Source organism: Pteropus medius, unplaced genomic scaffold (assembly GCF_902729225.1).
Source record: "Pteropus medius unplaced genomic scaffold, Ma_sr-lr_union100, whole genome shotgun sequence".
NCBI lineage: Eukaryota > Metazoa > Chordata > Mammalia > Chiroptera > Pteropodidae > Pteropus > Pteropus medius.
This window is the reverse complement of record NW_024347731.1, coordinates 1,874,019-1,897,209: the sequence shown is the minus strand read 5'-3', so window position 1 is coordinate 1,897,209 and position 23,191 is coordinate 1,874,019. Positions and strand designations below refer to the sequence as shown.

The 23,191-nt window shown below is 38.4% G+C and overlaps 1 protein-coding gene across 1 annotated transcript; it reads right to left on the bottom strand.

Annotated features, from left to right (window-relative positions):
- Positions 1–9,967, bottom strand: MMP8 (matrix metallopeptidase 8). Its single transcript, XM_039877097.1, has 10 exons — positions 9,805–9,967; positions 8,203–8,447; positions 7,380–7,528; positions 7,167–7,292; positions 4,298–4,459; positions 2,861–2,978; positions 1,854–1,987; positions 1,142–1,295; positions 341–444; positions 1–160 (listed from the first exon to the last, which is right to left on the bottom strand). The coding sequence occupies exons 1-10, from the start codon at positions 9,913–9,915 to the stop codon at positions 57–59; spliced, it is 1,407 nt and encodes a 468-aa protein (XP_039733031.1). The 5' UTR covers positions 9,916–9,967; the 3' UTR covers positions 1–56.
- Positions 9,968–23,191: the final 13,224 nt, after the last annotated feature.

Below are 23,191 nucleotides of genomic sequence, written 5' to 3'. Positions count from 1 at the left end.
GACTTCTCTTTTATATTCAGAAAATGGATATAGACACACTTGATTTCACTTCAACTTTATCTACAATTAAGCCATCTAATACTGCTGCCAACCCTAGTGACTCTATGACCATTAATATCAAATGCATAATATCTTGGTCCACTGAAGAAAAAGAAGAAGTCTGTAAAAAAAAAGAAGAAAAAGGAGAGAGAGAGACAATGTATTGGATTAACCTGTGGAAGTAAGATCTCAGATGTTTTCAATTAAAAAGACCTCACTCCTATCCCAAGATTACATTCAAATGCAAATGTGTTATTTAAAAATTTAAACAAATTTATTACTAGTATTTTTTACTACTTACTATTTTGCTGGAAAACTGCATCAATTCTACTTTCTATTCCTTGAAAGGTACTTGCTATGCTTTTGGGATAATCTGGGTCCATAGATTGTCTTTGGTTATCATATCTGACGAGAAAAAAGAATATTCTACATTTTAAGACCAAAATAGTGTATAATGATAATGGTTTTCTTTAAATTGCATATACTTTACAAAGTGCCTTCACATTTATTTTCTCATTCAGTCTTGACAGTATCCTATTAACTGTGACTAAGAATGATTAACTTCTCTACCTATCTATAAGATATAGGGATATCATTAATACTAAACAGGCTTTGGATTGCTGATGCAATGTTATTTTTAAAAAGAAGAGCTATATTTTCTAGAGCTTTTAGTTAATTAGATGGTATGTAACCTGTCATGCTCTCTCTCTCTCTCTCTCTCCCCTCACCTCAATAAATGTAATAATAAGTCTAACTTGGGTACCAAATTTTGTAGGTGATATGAATAACATTTGCTTGAGTATGTTAGAATTTAACTCATAATTGAGAATTAGCCTAATTCTTTCTTTACATCCCATCCTAGTACTTTATTAAGATTTGCTCTATTTCACGATATAGAATCCTCAATCCCATTGTGCAGGCATTTTAATTTTTTTAAAATGAAATTTTCAAAAGTCATAGCAACATCAATCACCTTATAAAAAAGAATGCCTATCAAAGATCTCCTAGATTTTTAAAACCAGCTGCCTGATTGTTAGTGGTTTGTACACAGGGTAACTAAACATAGATTTCAATCTCTCGTTGAAAAAATAGTTTACCTTACCTCCAGAACTGGTTGTTTATGAAGAAGTATGTTTTTGAGCTGTAGGAAACAGCTGCATCAATTGCTCGGACACTGCTTGGAAAGCCATAGTTTGAGATATCCTTGGGATAGCCTTGCTGAATGTCATAGCCGCTCAGGGCCCAGTATTGGTTGCCTGCAAATGATTTAGGTTATGCGTTAGATAAAGTTCTTCCATTCCTACAAAATAATGTGGACCACTTCTTAGCCTTTGCATAAATTAATAATAGAAATGAAAATGGGACAAATAGTCTTTAAAAGGTAAAGGTGGTAAAGTGAAGTTCATTGGGCTGTGATAGCCCCAATGGTTCCCCAGCTCCTATAAAAAAAATTCTGACTTCTTAGCTTGACATTTAGGGCCTCATAATTGGATGTCTTATCTCATGTGACTTCTATACAGAGCTTAAGTTACAGCTTTGGGGAATCTTAAAAAATTACATCTGAGATGAGAGTGGAGAAACATTAAAAGTGGCCTATTAATGTTTTCTCATTTTGTAGATGAGAAAACTGAGGCTCAAGTTGACACAGTAGTTAGTGACAGAGCTGGGCCCTAAACCAGGATTCTAGACAAAAGCCTGGCCAGCATAACACTCTCTCATTGGCTCACCTTCTCTGAACCTGATAGGGATCACAGAGAAGTCCTTCTCCTCCCTTCAGGGAGAACTAAAATGAGATGAAAACTCTAAGCACTCACCTTTAAATAGGAAAACTAGGTCTCTGTCATAATCCTCATAAGCAGCCTGTATACCACTCGGCAGTTTTGGCCAGAATAGAGAAATAAAATTGAGTTCTACTCTTTGTAGCTGAGGATGCCTTCTCCAGAAGTATCTAAGGGAACACAAGAGAGAGAACCACACACAATGTAATCTAAGTAGGCAGCTTCTGTGAGTTTTGGGCTAGTACTGGCCCTCTAAAGATTGCTGAGAGGATATGGCAACATAATGAATGCAAAGTTTCTAGCAGTGACCAACAGATGGCCTGTACTTTATGGTGATATTATCCATTTGGTGAATGCTTTACTATTTTCAGAAGGGATCATAGGAGCGACTTTATCTGATTACATTTTTGCACTGTTCTCTCCTCATACATTGACAAGACTTATTTTAGTCTCTTTTATTATTGTTTCTACAATAATTAAAATTTTAATTTAAAATAATTAAAATGTTATTATTGTTCCTACAATAATAAAAGAGACTAAAATAAGTAGTCTCTTTTATTATTGTTCTTCTTTTATTATTCATATTCCTAAATGATGGGAATATTTAGAACACTTCAGCAAAAACAATACAAGTACACTCAGCCTGTGATTACATAATCACAAAATAGCTGATGGAATATTGAAAAATTCAATCATTTAGATGATTTGCCCTGCAGTTTATTAAGTGATAATTTCCATTTACTTGACTGAATTTGGGTGGAACTGAATGATGCTTTGGTGTCAGATGAACCTGGCTATGGAGTTCCCAAGCAGCTAGAACCCATTTTTGTTTACGTCACCACAAACATCTGAATGTTCATGAATGTTTCAGTTTTCTTTTCCTGGATGTTCCAGTTACCCAGAAAACACTGTAAATTCCAACAAGATGCATATGTGTAGAATTCAAAGGAAAAGCTAAGTAATGTGTAATGTGTGACTTAATTAGAATCCAGTTCTAAGTTATGCCAAAAGAAGCCAAAGGAAGGAATAGTTTAATCTTATACTTGTCTTTAAAGAAAAATATTTCTCCGCGGAGTGTGGTGATAGCATCAAATGTCAGACGGGGGTCACAGGTTGTGGGTGTGGTTGGTCCAGTTGGTTGGATAGGGTTATTTGAAAGACCTGAAAAAAAAAAAGGCTTTTTATAAGCATAAGTCCAGTGTGATTTTTTTAATTGTGTTTCAGTACTTCTCAGGATGGTGAGGGGTCTTCACATGAGGAGAAATGCTACCAGGCTATTACACAAGGCATCAAAGTAACTGCACATTTGGCCCTCTTAATTTTTTTTTAAAATATGAGTGATAGTGATTTTCAGAGACAATTCCAGGTTAAACTGTGAAGTAAAGAAATTAGAATTCTATGACCCCTCACTTAAAATCCTAATCCCATCCTTCTCCCCTCTCTTGCTTCCTCTTTCTGCTTTTTCGATCACTTACTATCCAGTTTCTACTTCCCCACCAAAATCCAGCTTCAGGAAAGGAGCTGATATCAGTCTTTTACCCCATAGCATAAATCTAAGTCAAATTTTAGCAATATTTTAATTTGTTTTCTCATTGTAGAATGAAGGGCTATACTAATAGTTATGAGAATTTAAAACATTGGTGAGCAAAGGAAAGAAGTGTTTTTTGGGGGAGAGGAGCTGGGGAATACAGTTAGAGTAGGTCTTGTCATTCCTAAAAATTCTACGGTGAAAAAGTTCCCTAATCGTGGTGCCCTGGCACACTTGGTTTTATAATGCTGTCCCATCAAAGAGGGCAGAACGTTTTCCCCAATTCCACGCCACTCCACTCCACTGTCTTCCATTCCACTCCTTTCTATTCCACTCCCTTCGATACTTTAATTTTAGAGCTACAAACCGCTTCTCTGTTTTCATGTTCTTACTCACAGCCACTAGAGGGCAAGAGAGATGCACTGGTCTTACCCAGACAGTGTGTACTTATAACAAGGCCAAAGGCTTCTATATCCCTCCCCGGAAAGTTTGTCATGTCTTTAAAAAATGTTACTTTCTCTCCATACTCTATTCCCATTCCCCTCCTTACCCCACAGACAACCATCTAAATGTATTCAATATATACCTTTTTGTTAGCATGTTTCTTGAAAATGCCTGTCTTTGTCTAAGTACATTTTAAAGTTGCGTAGATTCATATTTTGTGTAATTTGATTCATACACTGTGTAATATGTATCATTCTGTTTCTTTTCCATGAAGTGCAATGTTTTAAAGACCAGTCAATGTTGTTGCCATATGTTCATCTAATTTAGTGCTTCTCACTAAGTGCACATCACTTTGTGGCATGGATCCAGCACATTCTACCTGCACATTCTCCTCCCCATAGACTCCCAGGTGCTCTCCAACTTCTATCACCACAGAGAGGGCTGCAGCAAACACCATTGGCATGCCCAGGTCTCACCATGTGCTGCAGTGTTCTTCAGATGACCTTACCATAGAGGGCCTGAATGCCGTTGATGTCATCTTGAGGGAGTGAGTAGGTGCTGGGGTCGCTGTAAGCGTAGTTGGGATACATCAGAGCACCCGGGTCAGAGGAGTGAGAGAGTCCCAAGGAATGGCCAAATTCATGGGCAGCAACAAGAAACAAGTTGTAATCTGAAATGCAAGCATGTGTGGTTAATGGCTCCAAGTGTATCCAAGTGTGGTGGAAATGTCCTCTCAAGGAATGTGGCTTCTAACCCAAAACTGCCTGGAGATATAACTCTGGAGATATAGCCTGGAGATATAGCCTGGAGATATAGCCTGGAGAGATAGCCCATGTCTGTCTTTCTCTTTTTTCCTTCAGGTACCTGAAGAAATGAAGATTAAAAGGAATCAACGTAGGCATTATAGGTTGAGATTAGATGAATGTGAGCTTCTTATGAAATCTTAGAATCAAGAAAAAACTGCCTTTATTCTGATTCTCGTATTTCATCGATGTGGACCTGAGGCTTAGAGAAATGATGGCAGAGCCATTCTGAGGTCTTGTGACTCTCAGAAGCCCTCTCCTCTTGTGCAGCCACTTATACTCCTCTCCAGTCTCCCAGGCCCTCAGCCCCATTAGTAGAGTCTCAATAAACAGAGAGTAAGATGAAAAGTCTGCCAGGCAGCAGAGTAGCCTTAGATGTAGAGCTGACTCACTTATCACCCATAGCCTCGCACCAGCTCTTCCTTGATTCTAAGCTCTCCAAGCAGCTACCAGAAGGAGACAAACCCTCCCTCTTATTGCTCCCTTCTCTCACCTTTTAACTTATACGAGCATAGTGCCTTTCACAACTGGGAACTTAAGTACTTCCAAGGCTTGTACTTCTTATCAAATAAAGCCTAAGAACCTTTGCTAAGTCCAAGGTCCTTCTGCTTGGCTCCAGCAGATATCTGAGGGCTTGACTTCTGATGTGACTCCTTCATTCCGCTAGTCTATGTGCCACCTCACGAACACACTGTGCATTTTCTCATATGTGGACATTTTAAATCATAGTTGTAGAGTGCTTTCTATATGCTAGGAAGGGTAATATAATTTAATCCATTTTATGAAGTATTGTCAGAAATATTTTTACAGTAAGGAACTGAAGCCCACAGGTTTTGAATATCTTGTTATTAGTCTTACAACTAATAGGTGGTAGAGCTGGGGTCAAACCCCAGGTATGATGGCAAGACTTGTACTCTTACCGCAGTGTTCAACTTCCTGTTGATAAGTGGCCTTGTAAAATTCTACCCATGCTCCAAGATTTGCTTTCTTGATCACTATATCCTTCCATTTTGAGTGCCTGGAGTACCGTGAGAGGGGGTTCTGGGGGGTTATTATGACAAATAGTCTGGAAGGGGAGATGGCTGCAAAAAGTTGAATGCACAGAATAATGAGGAGAGCAGCTAGAGAAGGAGAAACAAAGGCTGTTGGGATTCTGAGGAGGAAGGCCTCATTTCAGGCTGAAAGATAAGACAGGTTGGCATTTGAGATAGCATAGGAAGAAAGAAATTTTGAAAGGTGGGGTTTGAGGTGTGGGGAAGGGTATTTTAGGAAGAAGAAGCAATGTAAGCAAATATTGAGAAATTGAAAAGCACACAGTGTGATCTAGGAATAGTGAATGCACAATGTGTCTGCTGTATGTGAAATATGAAGACAAGTCATGAAAGATGAGGTTGGAAAATCACCAAGAACCTTCAGCACCAAGTGAAAGTATTTGGACATTATTTGGTTCAGAAAATGTAAACACTGAAAGTTTTCAGCAGGGGACTAATTTAATCCCAGACGGGCTTTCCAGAGACAAGCCTTGCTGAAGTATAGGGGAAAATTTGAGAGAGCAGAGATTGGAGGTGACCAGGCCAGGTGGGAGTCTGGATCATTTCATTCAGATCAGAGGTAATGACCGTCTACACTAGTGGGGAGAACCATAGAAATGCAAAGTAGTGGAGAATGTTACCTGTCTTTGGGTACATGCAGCGCCTAGCACAGGGACTTAGGTATAATAAACACAACATGTATGTTGAGGAAACGGAGGGAGAAACAAGGCCAAGAAAGGTAAGAGTTTCCTTTTCTATTATTTTCTAAAAGGTGCTCTGTGACATACTGTCACCTCATGGCCTTGTGAAGTACCACATGGACTGGGTATACCTGTCCTTATCTTCAGTTCTTCCCTTCAGTTGGTCAACTCTTCTTATTTTGAGTCTTCTGAAAGGGATGGTTTGCTACGTAGGAACATATGATTGAAAAAGAGCTAGGTGAAGACAAAATAACTAGATAAAAAAGAAGATGACTGCTCTTTTCTATGTAGGAGAGTTTTCTAAATGAACCCAATTATTTCTGAATTTCCTAAAATAGGACTTTTTTCAAACATCATTAAATTTTAGAATATTAAAAGAATAATAAACCCTAAGACAGTCAGTGGTCAGCAAACTTTTTCTGTAAGGATCCAGATAGTGAACATTTTAGGCTTTGTGAGTGATATGATCTCTGTCACAACCACTCAGCTCTACCATTGTAGCATGAAAACAGCCATAGATGATACATAAACAAATAAGTATGGTCCTGTTCCAGTAAAACTTTATTTACATGAACAGGGCCAGGTAGGATTTAACTATAGTCTGTAGCTTTCTGATTCCTGCCCTAGGAAACAAGGTCAGTAATTAGCCTCAGGATTTTTTTTTTTAAAAAAAACCTAAATTGACTTAGTATCTTGAGATAGCAAAAATTTAAATGGTCAGTTTGTGTGAGTTTGAAGTGTTACAAAAAAATTGTGTGTGTGTGTTTGCATGTAAGGGTAAATTATGATGTGGCAAATGTTTATTCAGAAGCTGCAAGTTGACCTAAACTTGGTTAACTTACTTTCGGAGGTTTTGGTCCATGTTTCTTCTGCATCAAAATGAGCATCTCCTCCAATACCCGGACCTGGCTGAAAGGCGTGAGCAAGGATTCCATTGGGTCCATCAAATGGAGAATTGTCACCATGAGCTGAAATAAAACAATTTGTATTAGGCCTTTGCCAAGTCTCACGTTAGTCAGAGAAAGCAAAATTGAGCATGACCGCTTCGAGCTCACCTCTTTGGGCAAAAGCAATATTGATGTCTGCTTCTCCCTGCGAGATCTTAGTGAAGGTCAGCTGTGATGCCTTACTCCAGACTTCAAAGGCTTTCGCAATAGCTGCTTCCACATCAGCCTTTGACAGTTGAGGGGTATAGTTAATAATCCTTCAAAATGAGAATATATGTGAAGGGCTCATAATTGTTCAGAACAGCAGTCCATCAACAGATTGTGTTTCTCCATTTTGGAGTGAGTTACATATGTGACAAGCTACCACTGGAGAGGGTATAAAGAGGGAGTACAGGGCTCAGGGTTGAAGACAGACATGGGTTCTGGACAAGTTACTGCATATCTTTAAACTCAATTTCTTTATTTATAAAATTAGGATAGTAAAATATTACTCCTCTCATAGGGTTGTTGTAGGGGATTAAATACATGTAAAACATTTAGTCCATTATGCGGCCAATAGTAGCATTCAATAAATATTGGGTATTATTATTATTATTATTATTATTATTATTGGCTGCACAAAAGGTGGGGCTAGTTTCTCTCCAGCAATGATAAGGATTTGGGGAGTGTTAAGTGAGTTCTTATAGAGGCTGTCACATTGCCATAGTCTTCTTTGGGTTATTAGAGAAGGAAAACAAAAATGGTGAAGAGAACCCGGGGGATGTTTACCCTTTTAATCTCATACTCATTCAATAGAATCTAAACTCTACTAGGGCAAGGATATTTATTTATTTGTCCTGGTGTATCTCCAGTCCTGGAACAGTGCCTGGCACATAATAAATGCTCAATAAACACTGGACGAATGAATGGATTTTGAAAATGGAAATGTCACCTGTAGGTCAGGTCAGTTTGTTTCCACTTGGGATTTCCTGGTGTTAACAGAAAACCGCCATGGTCAGGCACTCCACAGCGAGGCTTTTGCATCATCTCTAGAGTTTCCGTATTTGGCTTCCCAGTCACATTCAACCCAAAGAATCGCTGCATTTCTTTGAGTGTTTCAACAATCACACTAGTGCCATTTTTCCTTTCAAATTTAGAGCTGTTTCGTGGCAACTGGTAGAAGTGTTCTAGGTAACTCTGGACAAAGACAAATATGTAAGGAAGGTAACTTGCTGTGGAATTACCTTTGATTCTCGGGGCATTTTGCATTCTTTTTAAGTTTCTGCAGACTTATAACAGTCTAATAACCTGATAGTCACAGGAACAAAAACATTAACTCGTAGGTTGACTTTGAGAGAAGAGTGCCTATTGGAACTTGCTGAGATGACAATTCAGGTCCTAGCTCATCGCATTGCTTCTCAAATGAGAATTGACAATTTCAAAAGAACTCAAACCACAGCACCACTGCCATTAGCATTTTGTCCACCTCAGCAGCTCTTTGAAAGGGGAGATGCTCATTAGGAAGTAAAGGTTCTGAAGGGTGTTAATCATAAGACTTTTTCTTTCACCTTAAGCATCCTGTGAACACCTGGCACTTTGCAAGTGACACAGGACAGAGAACTTCCATGCTCTCAGATTGGTTTGGGTTCAAATCTTAGTTCTGCTACAAATTGAGTTCTTGGACATATCATTTAACTGACTTAAGATTCACTTTCATCTCTAAAGTGGAAATAATAATACCACTTTCACGGGGTTGTCATGAAGATGAAATGAGATAATATTTGTGAAATATTTAGCAGAATGCCTAGTACAGAGTAAATACTCAATAAACTCTAGCTATTAGCCCAGAGGTTACTATTACCATTGTAGGAGATATTTTTAAAAAGTAAAAGAAACAAAAGAAACAAGAATAATGCTTTTCTAAAACTGTAATGCTAAGAAAATTGTGCATGACAAATTTGTGACAGCCTTCTCTTGTGTTTCTTAAAAACTGGGCCTGATGTTCATACTGTGAAACAATGGAAAAAAACTACTGGTTCTGCTTTTATAGCGCTTCCAAGAGTTTATAAACAGCCCCATAATGTGGTGTAAAGAAATCTGATTTACTCTAAACTGATTTTTATTCCTTATAGTTTCCCATCCTCATGTGCCCTTGTACACCTGGGATTTTTGGCTGCAAAGACAAGTCATATGGAAAGCACTAGACATGTATTAACCGGATTGCAGATATTCTAGAAGGGAAAATCTTAGGTAAGTAAAAAAGAAAACTACTTAGTTTTGTAATTAAAACCATTCCTTCTAAACGTATTCCCCAGCTTGAGGCAGCTTGGCAGCAGTATTTTCCCAAGGTCTGAAGAACCTAGCTTGTTTTCATGCCTGGTTTTGAGAGAATCCAACTTGGAACCCTCCAAATCACTGAAACGAGATGTTCAAACTCAAACAAATCACCCACAAAATTTCTTTCAGGCTATTTTTAACTAACAAGAGAACACAACCAATGTAATTTCCTAATAACCAGCAAATCAATTAACCACCCACCTAACTGTCAATTTACCTGAACAACGTGTATACTTTTCTCTTCTTGGAATGCAGAAGGTACTGGAAAGGCCTTGGAAAACTGCATGTGGAATAAGAGCAGAAGTGGAAGCATCTTTCGTCTGAACATGGCCTTTCCTCCAAACTCTGCTTCTCTTGGCCTTCCTCTCTGCCACTCTGGTCCTTCCCCTGGTGGGTGCCCTGACATTTACAGCATCATGTGTTCCTCACTGCTCTCTTTTGGTCTCTTATAAAGCCATGTCCTAAACAGTTGCCACATCAGGAATGTGAAGAAACACAGGTTAATTACACTCTGACAATTTTGCAATGTTATAATGTGATTTAGTACCCCAAAATGGAGGATTCTTCCCACAGGAAATAAAGTATTTGTAAACTTGCTACTCTTTGCTTTGAGGGTTTTTAGTAAGATATTTACTTTTGTAAAATTGTCTGGTCAAGGAAAAGGAATAAGAGACTAATCCCAAAGTTAATGAACAGCAGTTACCTACGGGTTTGCATTTGTGGGTTTGTAAGATGCTGAGGCTCTATTAATTTACTCAGGGGGATATTGTTAGCTTAGTGGTGGGTATCTTGAGACTAAGGAGCCCAATTTGAGAATCTCTGTGCTTACCCACCCTTGCTGTATGTGAGGAGAGTGTGCCTGGGTGTGTCGTGACAAAGCAAGATTTGTATGGGGGTCTTGGAGCAGCTTCTGGAGGATGTGGTTTTGGCATCGATGTATTAGAATATCTATCTCCAGCTTATGAGCTGGTTTTCCACAGGAAAGATGAAGAAAGCAATACTGATGATGATAATAATAAATGTTTGCTGAATATTTATTATGTCCCAGACATACATACTGTACAAATATTACCTCCAGTCATCCTCATGTGGCCTCGGGAGGTCAGATGAAATCAAATCCAGAGAAGTAAGATGATTTGTACAGGTAACATGCTAAATTTGTGAAGGAACTAGGGTTCAATCCCAGGTGGTATGTTTAGAGAGACTGAGCTGGCAGCTGCTATATCTGGCTGTTCTATAGTCTCCACTCGAGTGTCCGACTGGTCCATAATGGAGCAGTAGCTCTAGGCCTGTGACAACTGGGTTATGTTGCCTGTGTTCATGGAGGAGACCAGAGGGAGAGAGAATGAGATGTCGCATGTTCCCTAGGGAAAATGACACTGAGAGAGAATTTGCAGACAATGTGGCTACTTACGAGGCTATATTGGTCAGGGCCCTTGGGCATGCTTTTTAAATCATGTCACCTCTTCCCACTCGCTTTGACTCTGCATGCATGTAGGTCATGTTACCATACAGTCTTTGTATATATTCATTTACATATATTTATATGTATTCTGAAAGGCAGATATCTTGTATATAAATATATGTCAACATGTATGATATGTAATGTATATGTCACATAATGTCAATAATGTCTTTGTTTGAGATGCCGGGGTAAGTAGTTCAGTTCCCTCCTGCTGTTTCTTACAATCGTTGTAAACAATCTAAAGAAGTGTGTCTTGGGTTAGAACATATCTGGGCAGAAGATTAGTGTTCATATGTAGATTCCTGCATTCATTCAAAACACATTTCCTGATATCGCCATATGCCAGGTGCTATGATAGGTAATTGATTGTTAAATATAAGTTAATTGCAACTCAGATGAAATGCTGTGGGAGTCTGGAGGGAAAAAACAATAGTGGTGGTGGGGGGTAGGAAGTGTGGAATCAAGGAAGGCTTCATGATGGGGGCAGAATTTGAACTGGACCTTGAAGGAGAAATAGATTGTGGACATGCAGAAATGTGGTGATCCATTCTTGTACACATGTGGTAGCATTTCCCCTCCAACTTGTTCAAGATGTTCTAAGGTCATGATCATGTTAACCCTCCCTAGGTGCACAAGTTAGTCATAACGTGGCTTCCCCCACATTAGGTCTTTAGTGAAAAAACCTTTTCTTACTAAACAAGAATGCCTTAACATTGATCTACACTATGTTGAATTATTTTGAAGTACTGACTTGTTTACAAGATTTATAAATACACTTTCTTTTGAACATAATGGTGAGTGATTTAGATAAGAATTTAACACTTTGGTGATCTCAGTTCTTTGGCATTGGTATAAATGTGTTGAAAAACAAAATTGTTGGGTCTGGATCCCTGACAATAGGTCCAGCCACATTTGTTTCCAGGGCCTCTGGCTTTTGCTTTCTGAATCTTTTCTTCACAACTAATCACTACCTGCCTGCATGGTGTCTATACTTCACCTCTTTTGATGCCTGAAACCCAGAATTCTTGCAGGCCCCCTTCCTGACCCTCCCGAAAATCCTGATCAGCTATCAGTCATTTACACTTCAGTGTGAACTTAGGGGCTATTTCCTTTCAGGTCAATTTCTTACTAGGAAAAAAAACCAAGCAAACAAAATTTTTAAAAATAAAGGCATTGTTCCCTATAAAATGAATTTCAGAGCAAGTAAGAAGATGAAGAAAATTTAGTTTCGGATAGAAATAATACAATCAAGGCAATGGAGGATAGTTCTGTTTCCCTAATGCCACCACCAGTAGATAGCCACCTAGTCTGATCATCTGATGTGCTGGTCCACAGCAGAGATAACAAGTTGTATTTTCATAGCTCAGTTTTGCTTTTTAGGGTTAAAGAGATGAAACTGAATGCATAGATATAGTTTGTCTTTTTTTAGTTAAAGAGAAAAACAAAAGAACTGGTCTAGCCAGTTGGGATGAACATAGGTAGCTAGGAAAGCTGCCTGGAAGTGTTTGTGTGTGCTTGAATCTTGAAGGATGGGTCGGAGTTTGCCAACAGGGAATGTGATCCAGTAGAGGAATCAGCATGCACTAAGCTCAGAAGTATACCCAGTAAAGTATATGGCTAATTTGATTTATATAAGCCAAGGCAAAGTGTCCTTTGCATTAGGCATTTTTGAACTTTGATGATTAGGATGATATTTATACAGTCTGATCAAGTTAACAGGGTGATTGTTGGGGTCAGTCGTGGAGAAGGGTAAAGAGCATTGGACTTAAAATTATACTAACTGGATTAAAATTGTAGTTCTGCCACTTCCTACTTATACAACTTTTAGCAAATCATCTGGATTTTTCTGAGGCTCAACTTCCACATCTATAAAACTGGTACATTAATGTCTCCCTCTTATGGCATCGAGAGGATTAGATGAGATAGTATATGTAAAAGCTCTGCGTAAACCCTCTAATGTGGTATCCTTTTTGTATGATGAATGTGATAAAATTATGACCATCCTAGTTCATGTGTCCATTCTGTGAATTGAGTTAGCAATGTTGAAAAGGTCCCCTTTTAAGAAAGAGAAGTACTTTAAAGTTAAGCCACAGAATGATGAAGTAACTTCCATACAGCTTGAAGCCAGGGAACATATGCCTATACTTACACACCCATTGCACTGAATCTAAGTGGTTAAGTTAAAATTACACAAACCAGCATATATTAACCACTGTGCTAAGCTGGCAATCTTTACTATCAAGTGAGAGAAATATGTATGTTAGGTGTCTATACTATGTAGGACTCTGTCTAAGACATCCACTATCTATTATCTTCCTTAAGCTTCATAACAACCCAAGGAAGTAGGGGTTATTATCTCCATTTTAAAGATAAGGAAACTGAAGTTCAGAAATCTGATTCAAACTTACTTTTCCATTTATCCTTCCTAGTAATCCTCTTTGTTCTCTCTGTGGGGAAAAATTTAGAATAAGGCAATGATTCCCAGTCTCAGCTCTACATCAGAATCTGTATTAAAAATACAGATGTGGGCTCCAATTCAGCTACTGAGCCAAAAGCTTTGAAGTAGGGCCCAGGCACATACAATTTTAGAGAGCACCCCAGGTGGCTCTGAGAATGAGTTAAGAATCTCTGTTGTAAGAGAAGATAGAGAACATACAACAAGAGAGGCGAACATCCACACCTTAAGGGTTTCTAAGAGGGAACAAGTGACACCAAATTGGGGAGGTCAGCAAAGTCTTCATGGAGGAAGTGGCCCTTGAGATGAATTTTGAACGATAGATTGAAGTTTTGCATCGAGATCGGAGTGAATGAGGGTGAGATTGGAAGAAACAAAGAATAAGGGCAGAGAGATGAGAAACCTTGAGTTATATTTAGGGATTAACAAGGTTCTAGGTGATTAAACACAGAATTTATAAAGAGAAGCAGGTTGACATGGTAGATTGAAACCAGAAGGTGGAGGGGCAGAAATAGAACATTAAAGGTCAATAGCATGCAGTCATTGTTGGTTTCTGGGCTGACTTATAATGCTAACCTGGCCACAATATCTAGGACAGGCTGAGGTGGGGAGAAGCTGTAAGTAAGGAGAATAATTTAAGATTCAGTGAAAGTTCCCAAGGATCTGCCTTTGGAGTGAATAAGATTCAGTGAAAGTTCCCAAGGATCTGCCTTTGGAGTGGCCACAGGTCTTCCTCCATAAAGAAGAGAGTCTCACCTCTTCGTGCAGGGATGGATGGTGAAGCAATTAGGTTGACAGAGACAGGAGGGAACCTGGGCCATCACACTGCACATCTCCAGGGGTGGCCATTTATGTCACAGACATAGACTGGGGAATCCAAACTGGATATCAGTTATCTGGATAAAGTAAGAGCTGTTGTCTTGGGGATGGCGGGTAGGAGCCACGTTAGGGCCAGGGCTTGAAGAAATTAGAGATGTGGTAGTGAATTCAAAAGCTGTGGTAGTAAATTCAGCAGGCAGATGAGGCCAGTAAAACATGGCTGAGCAGTTGTGTTGGCTCAGGCAAGTGAGAAGGTGACTACGATTAGCAACAAGGGTCCAATCCCTTGCTTGCTTATTAGCATCAAACGTTTTCATTTCTTCCCCCATTTTAACTCCCCTCCCAACTGGAGAACATTGAAGATAAGACAGAATGGAGAAAATGACCCCTTGGTAATCATTAACTGTCCACAAACCAGCTCGACAGAGACACATGAGAACAGACCATTACATGATAAGTATTTCCATTCCAAGCTGCTCTGTGTTTCTGGAGGAAGGAAACTGTTGACTTAATTTGCCAAAATTCTCTTCCTTCCTCAATCGGTCCAGCTCTGTGGCTGAGATATTTCATTTTTCTTGAGCTGTGTGTTTTCTAAATTTTCTCCACTCTTTATTGTCTAACTTCATGCCCAGTTATGTCAAGAGATGACATTGCTTCCTATCATAGGTGCAATACCTCATTTTCTCTCATTTCCACCATGAAAAGTCTGATTTCCCTTATCCAAGGCTCCCAATAACTGTCCTTTAGAGTGTCTACAGATCTCTCTGTAGTCTCACACCAGTACCTATCCGATTTATACATTCTCTCTAGTCTTTTCTCCCCTCCCCATCTTTGGCACCTTCCCCTCTGTCTAAAATGCCACCAGACTTCCTCTATTAAAACAAAATAAACCAATATCCTTCTGTCTTAGGATGACCTGCTCCCAGTCCAGTTCCCAATATGACTTTCAATGCCATGAACATATCATGTGACTATTTATGGAGCAGCCATTGTAAGTTAGGTGCTATAGTATGGGCATACCTCCTTTGATTGTGCTTTGCTTTATTGTGTATTGCAGATATTGGCGTATTTTATAAATTGAAGGTGACGACGTGGCAAGTCTGGGTCTTTTTTCCACAGGCTCAGATGATGGTTAACATTTGTTTAGCAATAAGGTGTTATTTAATTAGGGTTTGTACATTGTTTATTTTTTAGATAATGCTATTGCACACTTAATAGACTACAATTTAGTGTAAACATAACCTTTATGTGCACCGAGAAACCAAAAATTTGTGACTCACTTTATTGCAACATTCACTTTACTATGGTGGTCTGGAACCGAACCTACAATATCTCCAGGGCATGCCTGTAAATACCTTTGCAAAGTCACTGTCATGTAAATCTCTTAAAAATGGCTTTTTAAAGCAATACAGAAACTGAGGATCATAGAGGTTAAGTGAATTACCCAAGTTCACACAGCTAGCAGGTATGTAATGTAAGGCAGATTTTGGGATCCAGATTAGGTTTCATAACTCTAACACCTAAGCTTTTTCCATTAAAGCTCAACAAAGTCATAGAGTTGACCTTTCACCTTAGTAGCTTCTTCAGTTTGAATGTTATGCTAAGACACTATAGGCATATTCCAATCCTTCTTTCCTTCCTCCAAATTCTACAAGTGTGATTGCTTAGTACATGAGAACAGAACTTCAGAGAAGCCTGTGATGGCAAGCCTGAGGGCCCACATGTGGAAGAGAAGTCTGGAGGCCTGGGTTTTACCCTTCTCTACCATCTACCTGATCTTGTACAAATTCCTTCATGACTGTGAGTCAATTTTACATCCCCAATTGACCACTTACTGTTGTGGAACCCTGAACAACTCATTTAATATCATTAAACCTCAGTTTCCTCATGTATAAAATGGTCTTAACAATAGTACCTATATCGTAGAAATATTGTGAAGATTAGATATAGATATGCGTGAAAAGCTTAATACATGGTACAAAATAACAGATAAGAATTACATTTCTCTGACAAGTGGATAGGAAAGTATCTCACAGGACAGCCATGGGTTCTAAGGAAGTAACAGATGAAAAGCAGTTTATAAACTATGAAGTGTTGTTTAAAGTATTTATTTCATTTAAAAAATCATTTATTTAAAAATATTTTAGTAATACAGGAATACGTTGCTAATTTTTTTAAAAAATTTCAAACACTTAGAAGTATGAAAAATAAATATGGAGCTCCCTAAGCCCTCCACCTCACTTTACTCCCCAACTTTAGAGGTGACCACTGTTAACATTTTGATGTGTCTCCATCCAGATATTTTTCTTTGTCTTAATGCCGAAGACTGCTATTTGTTACAGAAGACGTTTCCAGGACTATAGTCTACCCCTAGTGTAAAATGTCAGATGCTCCAAGGCCAAAATTGTGTAGGGAAGCAAACAAGGCCTAAATCAATCAGAATTATCAGTCAGTCAGCCAAGCTAGTGCTGGTCATGCCCAAGTAGACCCAGTAGAGGGCAATCATAGTCTACTTGAGCTGTGAGCTGATTGGTCAGGTCAATAGTCTGAAATAGAAATGTAAACACAGATGACTATTATCTTATTTAATAAGGATGAACCCAGGGCTTGAACAAGGCAGGTTAGTTGGAGAACTGGGCAGTGGAGACTCAGCTAAGTAAGGCTTATTAAAATGTCCAATCTGTGGTAGATGAGAATACAGAATGAGAAATTCCATAGAGTGGCCACAAAGTCCCTAAACCCATAATTTGTCCTCCATTAATGAAAGATTATCTTCTTAATGCCATATCGTGGCTAGCAGTTTTAGAATGTCACTGATAGGGCCATATGCAGTCACACAGTGGCCATCACACAGCTTTTCTTTTTTTTTTTAACATGTTTATGCGTTTATTTATTTTATTTATTTATTTTACTTTAGTTTTTAAATTAAGTTTATTGGGGTAACGTTGGTTAATACAATTATATAATTTTCAGGTATATGTTATAATTTGACATCTATATATTCTATTGTGTGTTTACCACCAAAGTCCAGTTTCCTTCAGCTACCATATATTTGATCTCTTTACCCGCTTCACCCTCCTCCTACTCCCCTATATTTGACCCCCTATACTCCATCTACCACCCCTCTCCTCCCCCACCCTCTACCCTCTGGTAACCACTAGTCAGTCCATGTCCATGAGTCTCTGTTTGTTTGTCCTGTTCATTTGTTGCTTTTAGGTTTATATCCCACATATAAGTGATATCATGTGATTTTCAGCTTTTTCTGTCTGACTTATTTTGCTTAGCATGATTATTTCGAGATCCATCCATGTTGTCGCAAATGGCAGTATTTCATCTCTTCTTATGACTGAGTAATATTCCATTGTATATGTGTACTACAGCTTCTTTAGCCAGTCATCTATCATAGGACACTTCTGTTGCTTCCATGTCCTGGCCACCGTGAATAATGCTGCTATGAACATCGATGTGCAAATATCTTTATGGATATGAGTTATCAAGTCTTTGTGGGTAAATACCCAGTAGAAGTATTGCTGGATCATATGGTAGATCAATTCTTAGTTTTTTGAGGAATCTGCATACTGTTTTCCATAGTGGCTGTACCAATTTGCAGTCCCACCAGCAGTGTATGAGGTTTCCTATTTCTCCACATCCTCTCTAGCATTTGTTATTATTTGACCTATTTATTATAGCTATTCTAACAGGTGTGAGATAGTATCTCATTGTGGTTTTGAATTGCATTTCCCTAATAGCGATGTTGAGCATCTTTTCATATATTTGTTAGCCATTTGTATGTCCTCTGGGGAGAAGTGTCTGTTCAAGTCCTTTGCCCATTTTTTGATTGGATCATTTGTTTTTTTTGTTGTTGTTATTGAGTCGTATGAGTTCTTTGTATATTTTGGATATTAGGTCCTTATTGGAGGCATTGCTTGCGAATATATTTTCCCATTCAGATGGTTGTCTCTTTGCTTTGTTGACAGTTTCTTTTGCTGAGCAGAAGCTTTTTAGTTTGATGTAGTCCCATTCACTCATTTTTGCTTTTGCTTCCCTTGCCTTTGAGGTCAAATTCATAAAATCCTCTTTAAGTCTAAGGTCCTTGAGTTTCATTCCTATGTTTTTTTCTATGCATTTTATTGTTTCAGATCTGTCTTGTATTCAGGTCCTTAATCCATTTTGACTTAATTTTGGTGTGTGGTGATAGACAACAGTTTAGTTTCATTCTTTGCAGGTGGCTTTCCAGTTTTCCCAGCACCATTTATTGAAGAGGCTTTCCTTTCTCCTATATGTTTTTGTCGAAAATTATTTGCCCATATACATATGGGCAAATAATTTTACTTCTGGACTCTTGATCCTGTTCCACTGGTCCGTGTGTCTGTTTTGCTGCCAATACCATGCTGTTTTGATTACTGTCACTTTGTAGTATAATTTGAAGTTGGGCAGAGTGATGCTTCCAGCCTTGTTCCTTTTTCTCAAGATGGCTTTGGCAATTCGGGGTCTTTCGTGCTTCCATACAAATCTGATGATTTTTTGTCTATTTCTTTAAAAGATGCTGATGGTATTTTGATGGGGATTGCATTAAATCTATATAATGCTTTAAGTAATACGGTGATTTTAACTATGTTGATTCTTCCAATCCAAGAACACGAAATATCTTTCCATTTCTTTGTATCTTCTTCAATTTCTTTTAATAGAGTCTTATAGTTTTCATTATATAGGTCCTTCACATGTTTTGTTAGATTTATTCCTAGATATTTTATTATTTTTGTTGCAATTGCAAAAGGAATGATTTTTTCCACTTTATCTGACACTTTATTGTTAGAGTATAGGAATGCTATGGATTTTTGAATGTTGATTTTGTATCCAGAAACTTTACTGTATTTGCTTATTGTTTATAGTAGTGTTCTTGTGGAGTCTTTAGGATTCTCTTTGTAGAGAATCATGTCATCCACAAATAGTGACAGTTTCAGTTCTTCATTTTCTATTTGGATGCCTTTTATATTTTTCTCTGGTCTGATTGTACTCGCTAGGACCTCCGATGTTATATTGAATAACAGTGGCGATAGTGGACAGCCTTGCCTTGTTCCTGATCTTAGAGGGGAGGTTTTTAGTTTTTCATTATTAAGTATAATGTTAGCTGAGGGTTTGTCATATATGGCCTTTATTATGTTAAGGTATTTTTCTTCCATACCGATTTTGTTAAGTGTTTTGATCATAAATGGATGCTGTATCTTGTCGAAGGCTTTTTCTGCATCTATTGATATGATCATATTATTTTTATTTTTTAATTTGTTTATGTGATGTATCACATTAATTGATTTGCATATGTTGAACCATCCTTGGGCCCCTGGGATGAAGCCCACTTGATGGTGGTGTATGATCTTTTTAATATGTTGCTGTATTTGGTTTGCTAGTATCTTATTTAGGATTTTTGCATCTGTGTTCATGAGAGATATTGGTCCATAGTTTTCTTTTTTTGTGTTTACTAGGTTTTGGTATCAGAGTAATATTGGCCTCACAAAATGAGTTGGGAAGTATTGCCTCCTCTTTGATTTTTGGAAGTGTTTGAGGAGAATAGGTATTAAATCTTCTTTGAATGTCAGGTAGAATTCACTGGTGAAGCCATCTGGTCCTGGACTTTTACTTTTTGGTAGGTTTTTGAAGATTGTTTCAATTTCCATACTGCTGATCAGTCTATTTGGATTTTCCAGATCTTCTTGATTCGGTCTAGGAAGATTGTGTTTTACTAAGTACTGGTCCATTTCTTTTAGGTTATTAAATTTGGTGTTATATGCTTTTTCATAGTATTCTTGCATGATCCTTTGTGTTTATGCGATGTCAGTTGTAATTTTTCCTCTTTCATCTCTGATTTTGTTTATTTGTGTCCTTTCTCTTTTTTCTTTAGTGAATCTAGCCAGGGGTTTGTCAATTTATTAATCATCTCAAAGAACCAGCTCTTTGTTGAATTTATTTTTTCTATTGTTTTTTTGTTTTCAATTTCACTCATTTCTGCTCTAATTTTGATGATTTCTTTCTTTCTGCTAACTTTAGGCTTCATTTGTTCTTCCTTTCGTAGTTTTTAAAGATGAAGCGTTAGGTTGTTTATTTGGACTCGTTCTTGTTTTTGGAGATAAGCCTGTAATGATATAAACTTTCCTCTTATGACCACTTTTGCCATGTCCCGAAAGTTTTGATGTGTTGTATTATCATTATCATTCATTTCTATGTATCTCTTGATCTCTCTTTTTATTTCTTCTCTGACCCTGTTATCCTTCAGTAGCATGTTGTTTAGTCTCCATGTATTTGTGGTTCTTCCTGATTTCTTTTTTGCAGTTGATCTCTAGTTTCAGAGCATTATGATCAGAGAATATAGTTGGTATGATTTCAACCCTCTTGTATTTGGTGAAGCTATCTCTGTGTCCCAGTATGTGGTTGATTCTTGAGAATGTTCCATATGCACCAGAGAAGACTATATAAACAGCTGTTTTGGGATGGAAGGCTCTGTAAATGTCAATTATGTACAGTTGGTCTAATGTGTCATTTAAGGATGTTATTTCCTTATTGATTTTCTGTTTAGATGATCTGTCCATATCTGACAGTGGGGTATTTAGGTCTCCTGCTAGGATAGTGATTTGATCTGTTTCTCTCTTTAGTTCTGTTAGTAATTGCTTTACATATTTTGGGGCTTCCTGATTGGGAGCATAGATATTAATAAGTGTTAAGTCTTCTTGGTGAATGATTCCCTTTATCATTATGAAATGTCTCTCAGTATCTTTCTTTACTTTTTTTATTTCGAAGTCTAGTTTGTCTGATATTAGTATTGCTACTCCCACTTTTCTCTGAATGCCATTTGCTTGAAATATCATTTTCTACCCTTTCACTTTGAGTCTATATTTGTCATTGGAGCTAAGATGTGTCTCCTGGAAGCAACATATGGTTGGGTTTTGTTTTTTGATCCTTTCTGCAACTCTGTGCCTTTTTATTGGTGAGTTCAATCCATTTACATTTAGGGTGATTATTGAAATATGAGGTCTTCTTATAGCCATTTTATATTTTGCTTTCTGATAGCTTGGTGTTTCCATTGCTTCCTTGTCCATGTGTTTCTGTTTTCTTTATTTTGGTTGGGTTCTGTAGGTTTTGCCTCTGGTTCTTCTTGTTTTATGTTATATACTTCAGTTCTGAATCTTTAGTGTGTGGTTACTATTATGGATATGTAAAGAATAGTTTTCATATATATAGTTTTTATATAAATAGTTTATATATATATATACACACACACACACACACACACACATATATATATATATATATATATATATATGAATATATATATAGAAAGAGTGAGAGAAAGAGATAGATACATAGAATGATAGATAGGTAGTTAGAGAGAGAGAGTGAGAGGGAGAGAGAAAGAGAGAGATAGAGATATAGAGATCTCTATAGATTCAGATACAGATATAGATATAGACATAAATAGGGGAGCTCTGGCAAAAAGCACTCTGCTGACGTCCATTTTGAGCCGGAACTGCAGACTTCCGAGATACGGCTCACTTGCGGCAAATTCACGGCCCTCCCGGCGCCTCGGGGCTCTGAGGGCGATTCTCGGTCGTCTGCGGGTACGGGGGTACAGAAGTTGCGGAAGCACTCACTGACACTTTGAGCCCCTAGAGGTACAAACGACGTCTCACTGCTCTCTGTATCCTCGTGCAGATCTCCAGGCCACCCACAGACAGCGTACCCAGGGATGCTTTGGCCCCTCCGTCCCTGGAGGCCGTCACCCGCTGGAAAGGGGTCAGTTGGGGGACACTGCAGACAGCTGTGGGTCTGATTTCGGCCTCCGTGCCTCTTGAGCTTTGCGATCACCTCTTTGAGCCTTTCATTTCTTCATTTTGAATGCGTACACGGGGACCATTACGACCATCCCAGGCAGAAAGGTGAGGGAGAGGGAGGAGTCTGCTTCCGTCCTGAAGTCTGAGTTCCAATGCGGAAAGCAGGAAGGAGCAGAGGCCTTAGGAAGGAGCCCCGTGGCCTCTGGGATGAAAAGAGATCCTGCTGAATTGTGGCTCGGGAACGGCCGGTGTCCACACTCCGGGAAGGTGGAGGTGCTAGGAACGGCCTGCCTTATCTCAAACGTCTAAGGAAAATACAGCCTTTTGTTATAAAAATCAGTATATGAAATATATATATATATATTTCTATATATATATATGAATATATATATAGAAAGAGTGAGAGAAATAGATAGATACATAGAATGATAGATAGGTTGTTAGAGAGAGAGAGTGAGAGGGAGAGAGAAAGAGAGAGAGAGATATAGAGATCTCTATAGATTCAGATATGTTGTGTCCAGAATAACCAGACCCAACTTGAGTGCTCTTAACCAGGAGACAGTTTATTAGCCGGCGGCTGTCCTTGCAAAGGAGCAGCCTCGAAATGCCAAGATACAAGGTTTTTAAGCCCCAAATCCCATTCCTCATTCTGTCTTAAACACAAAGGTCCATCTTTCTCCTATTCACTACCTGTCAACCCACTGGTCAGGTGTGCAAGCGGGAAGTACAGAAGCAGAAAGCTTGTGTTAGAATGTTATGTTCCTATGGGTGATTGCCTATGTTCCCATGGACAATAGCCAGTGTTCCCATGGGCGATGGCCAAACAGTAATTTTCAGCTTATATACAATTGATTATTTTTCATGCCACGCAAGCAAGCAGGGTTACACAGGCTAAAATTGGCAGTTAGCGTATGAGCTCATTGTTATAAGTTTCATGATTAACAGAATGTGGTTAGGGGTTCCAGAAACTAGGCCTAAGTTATAGACTTCTTTTGTCCAGTTTCAGGTTTTAATTATTCTTTAACCCTTTCATATTTCAGCG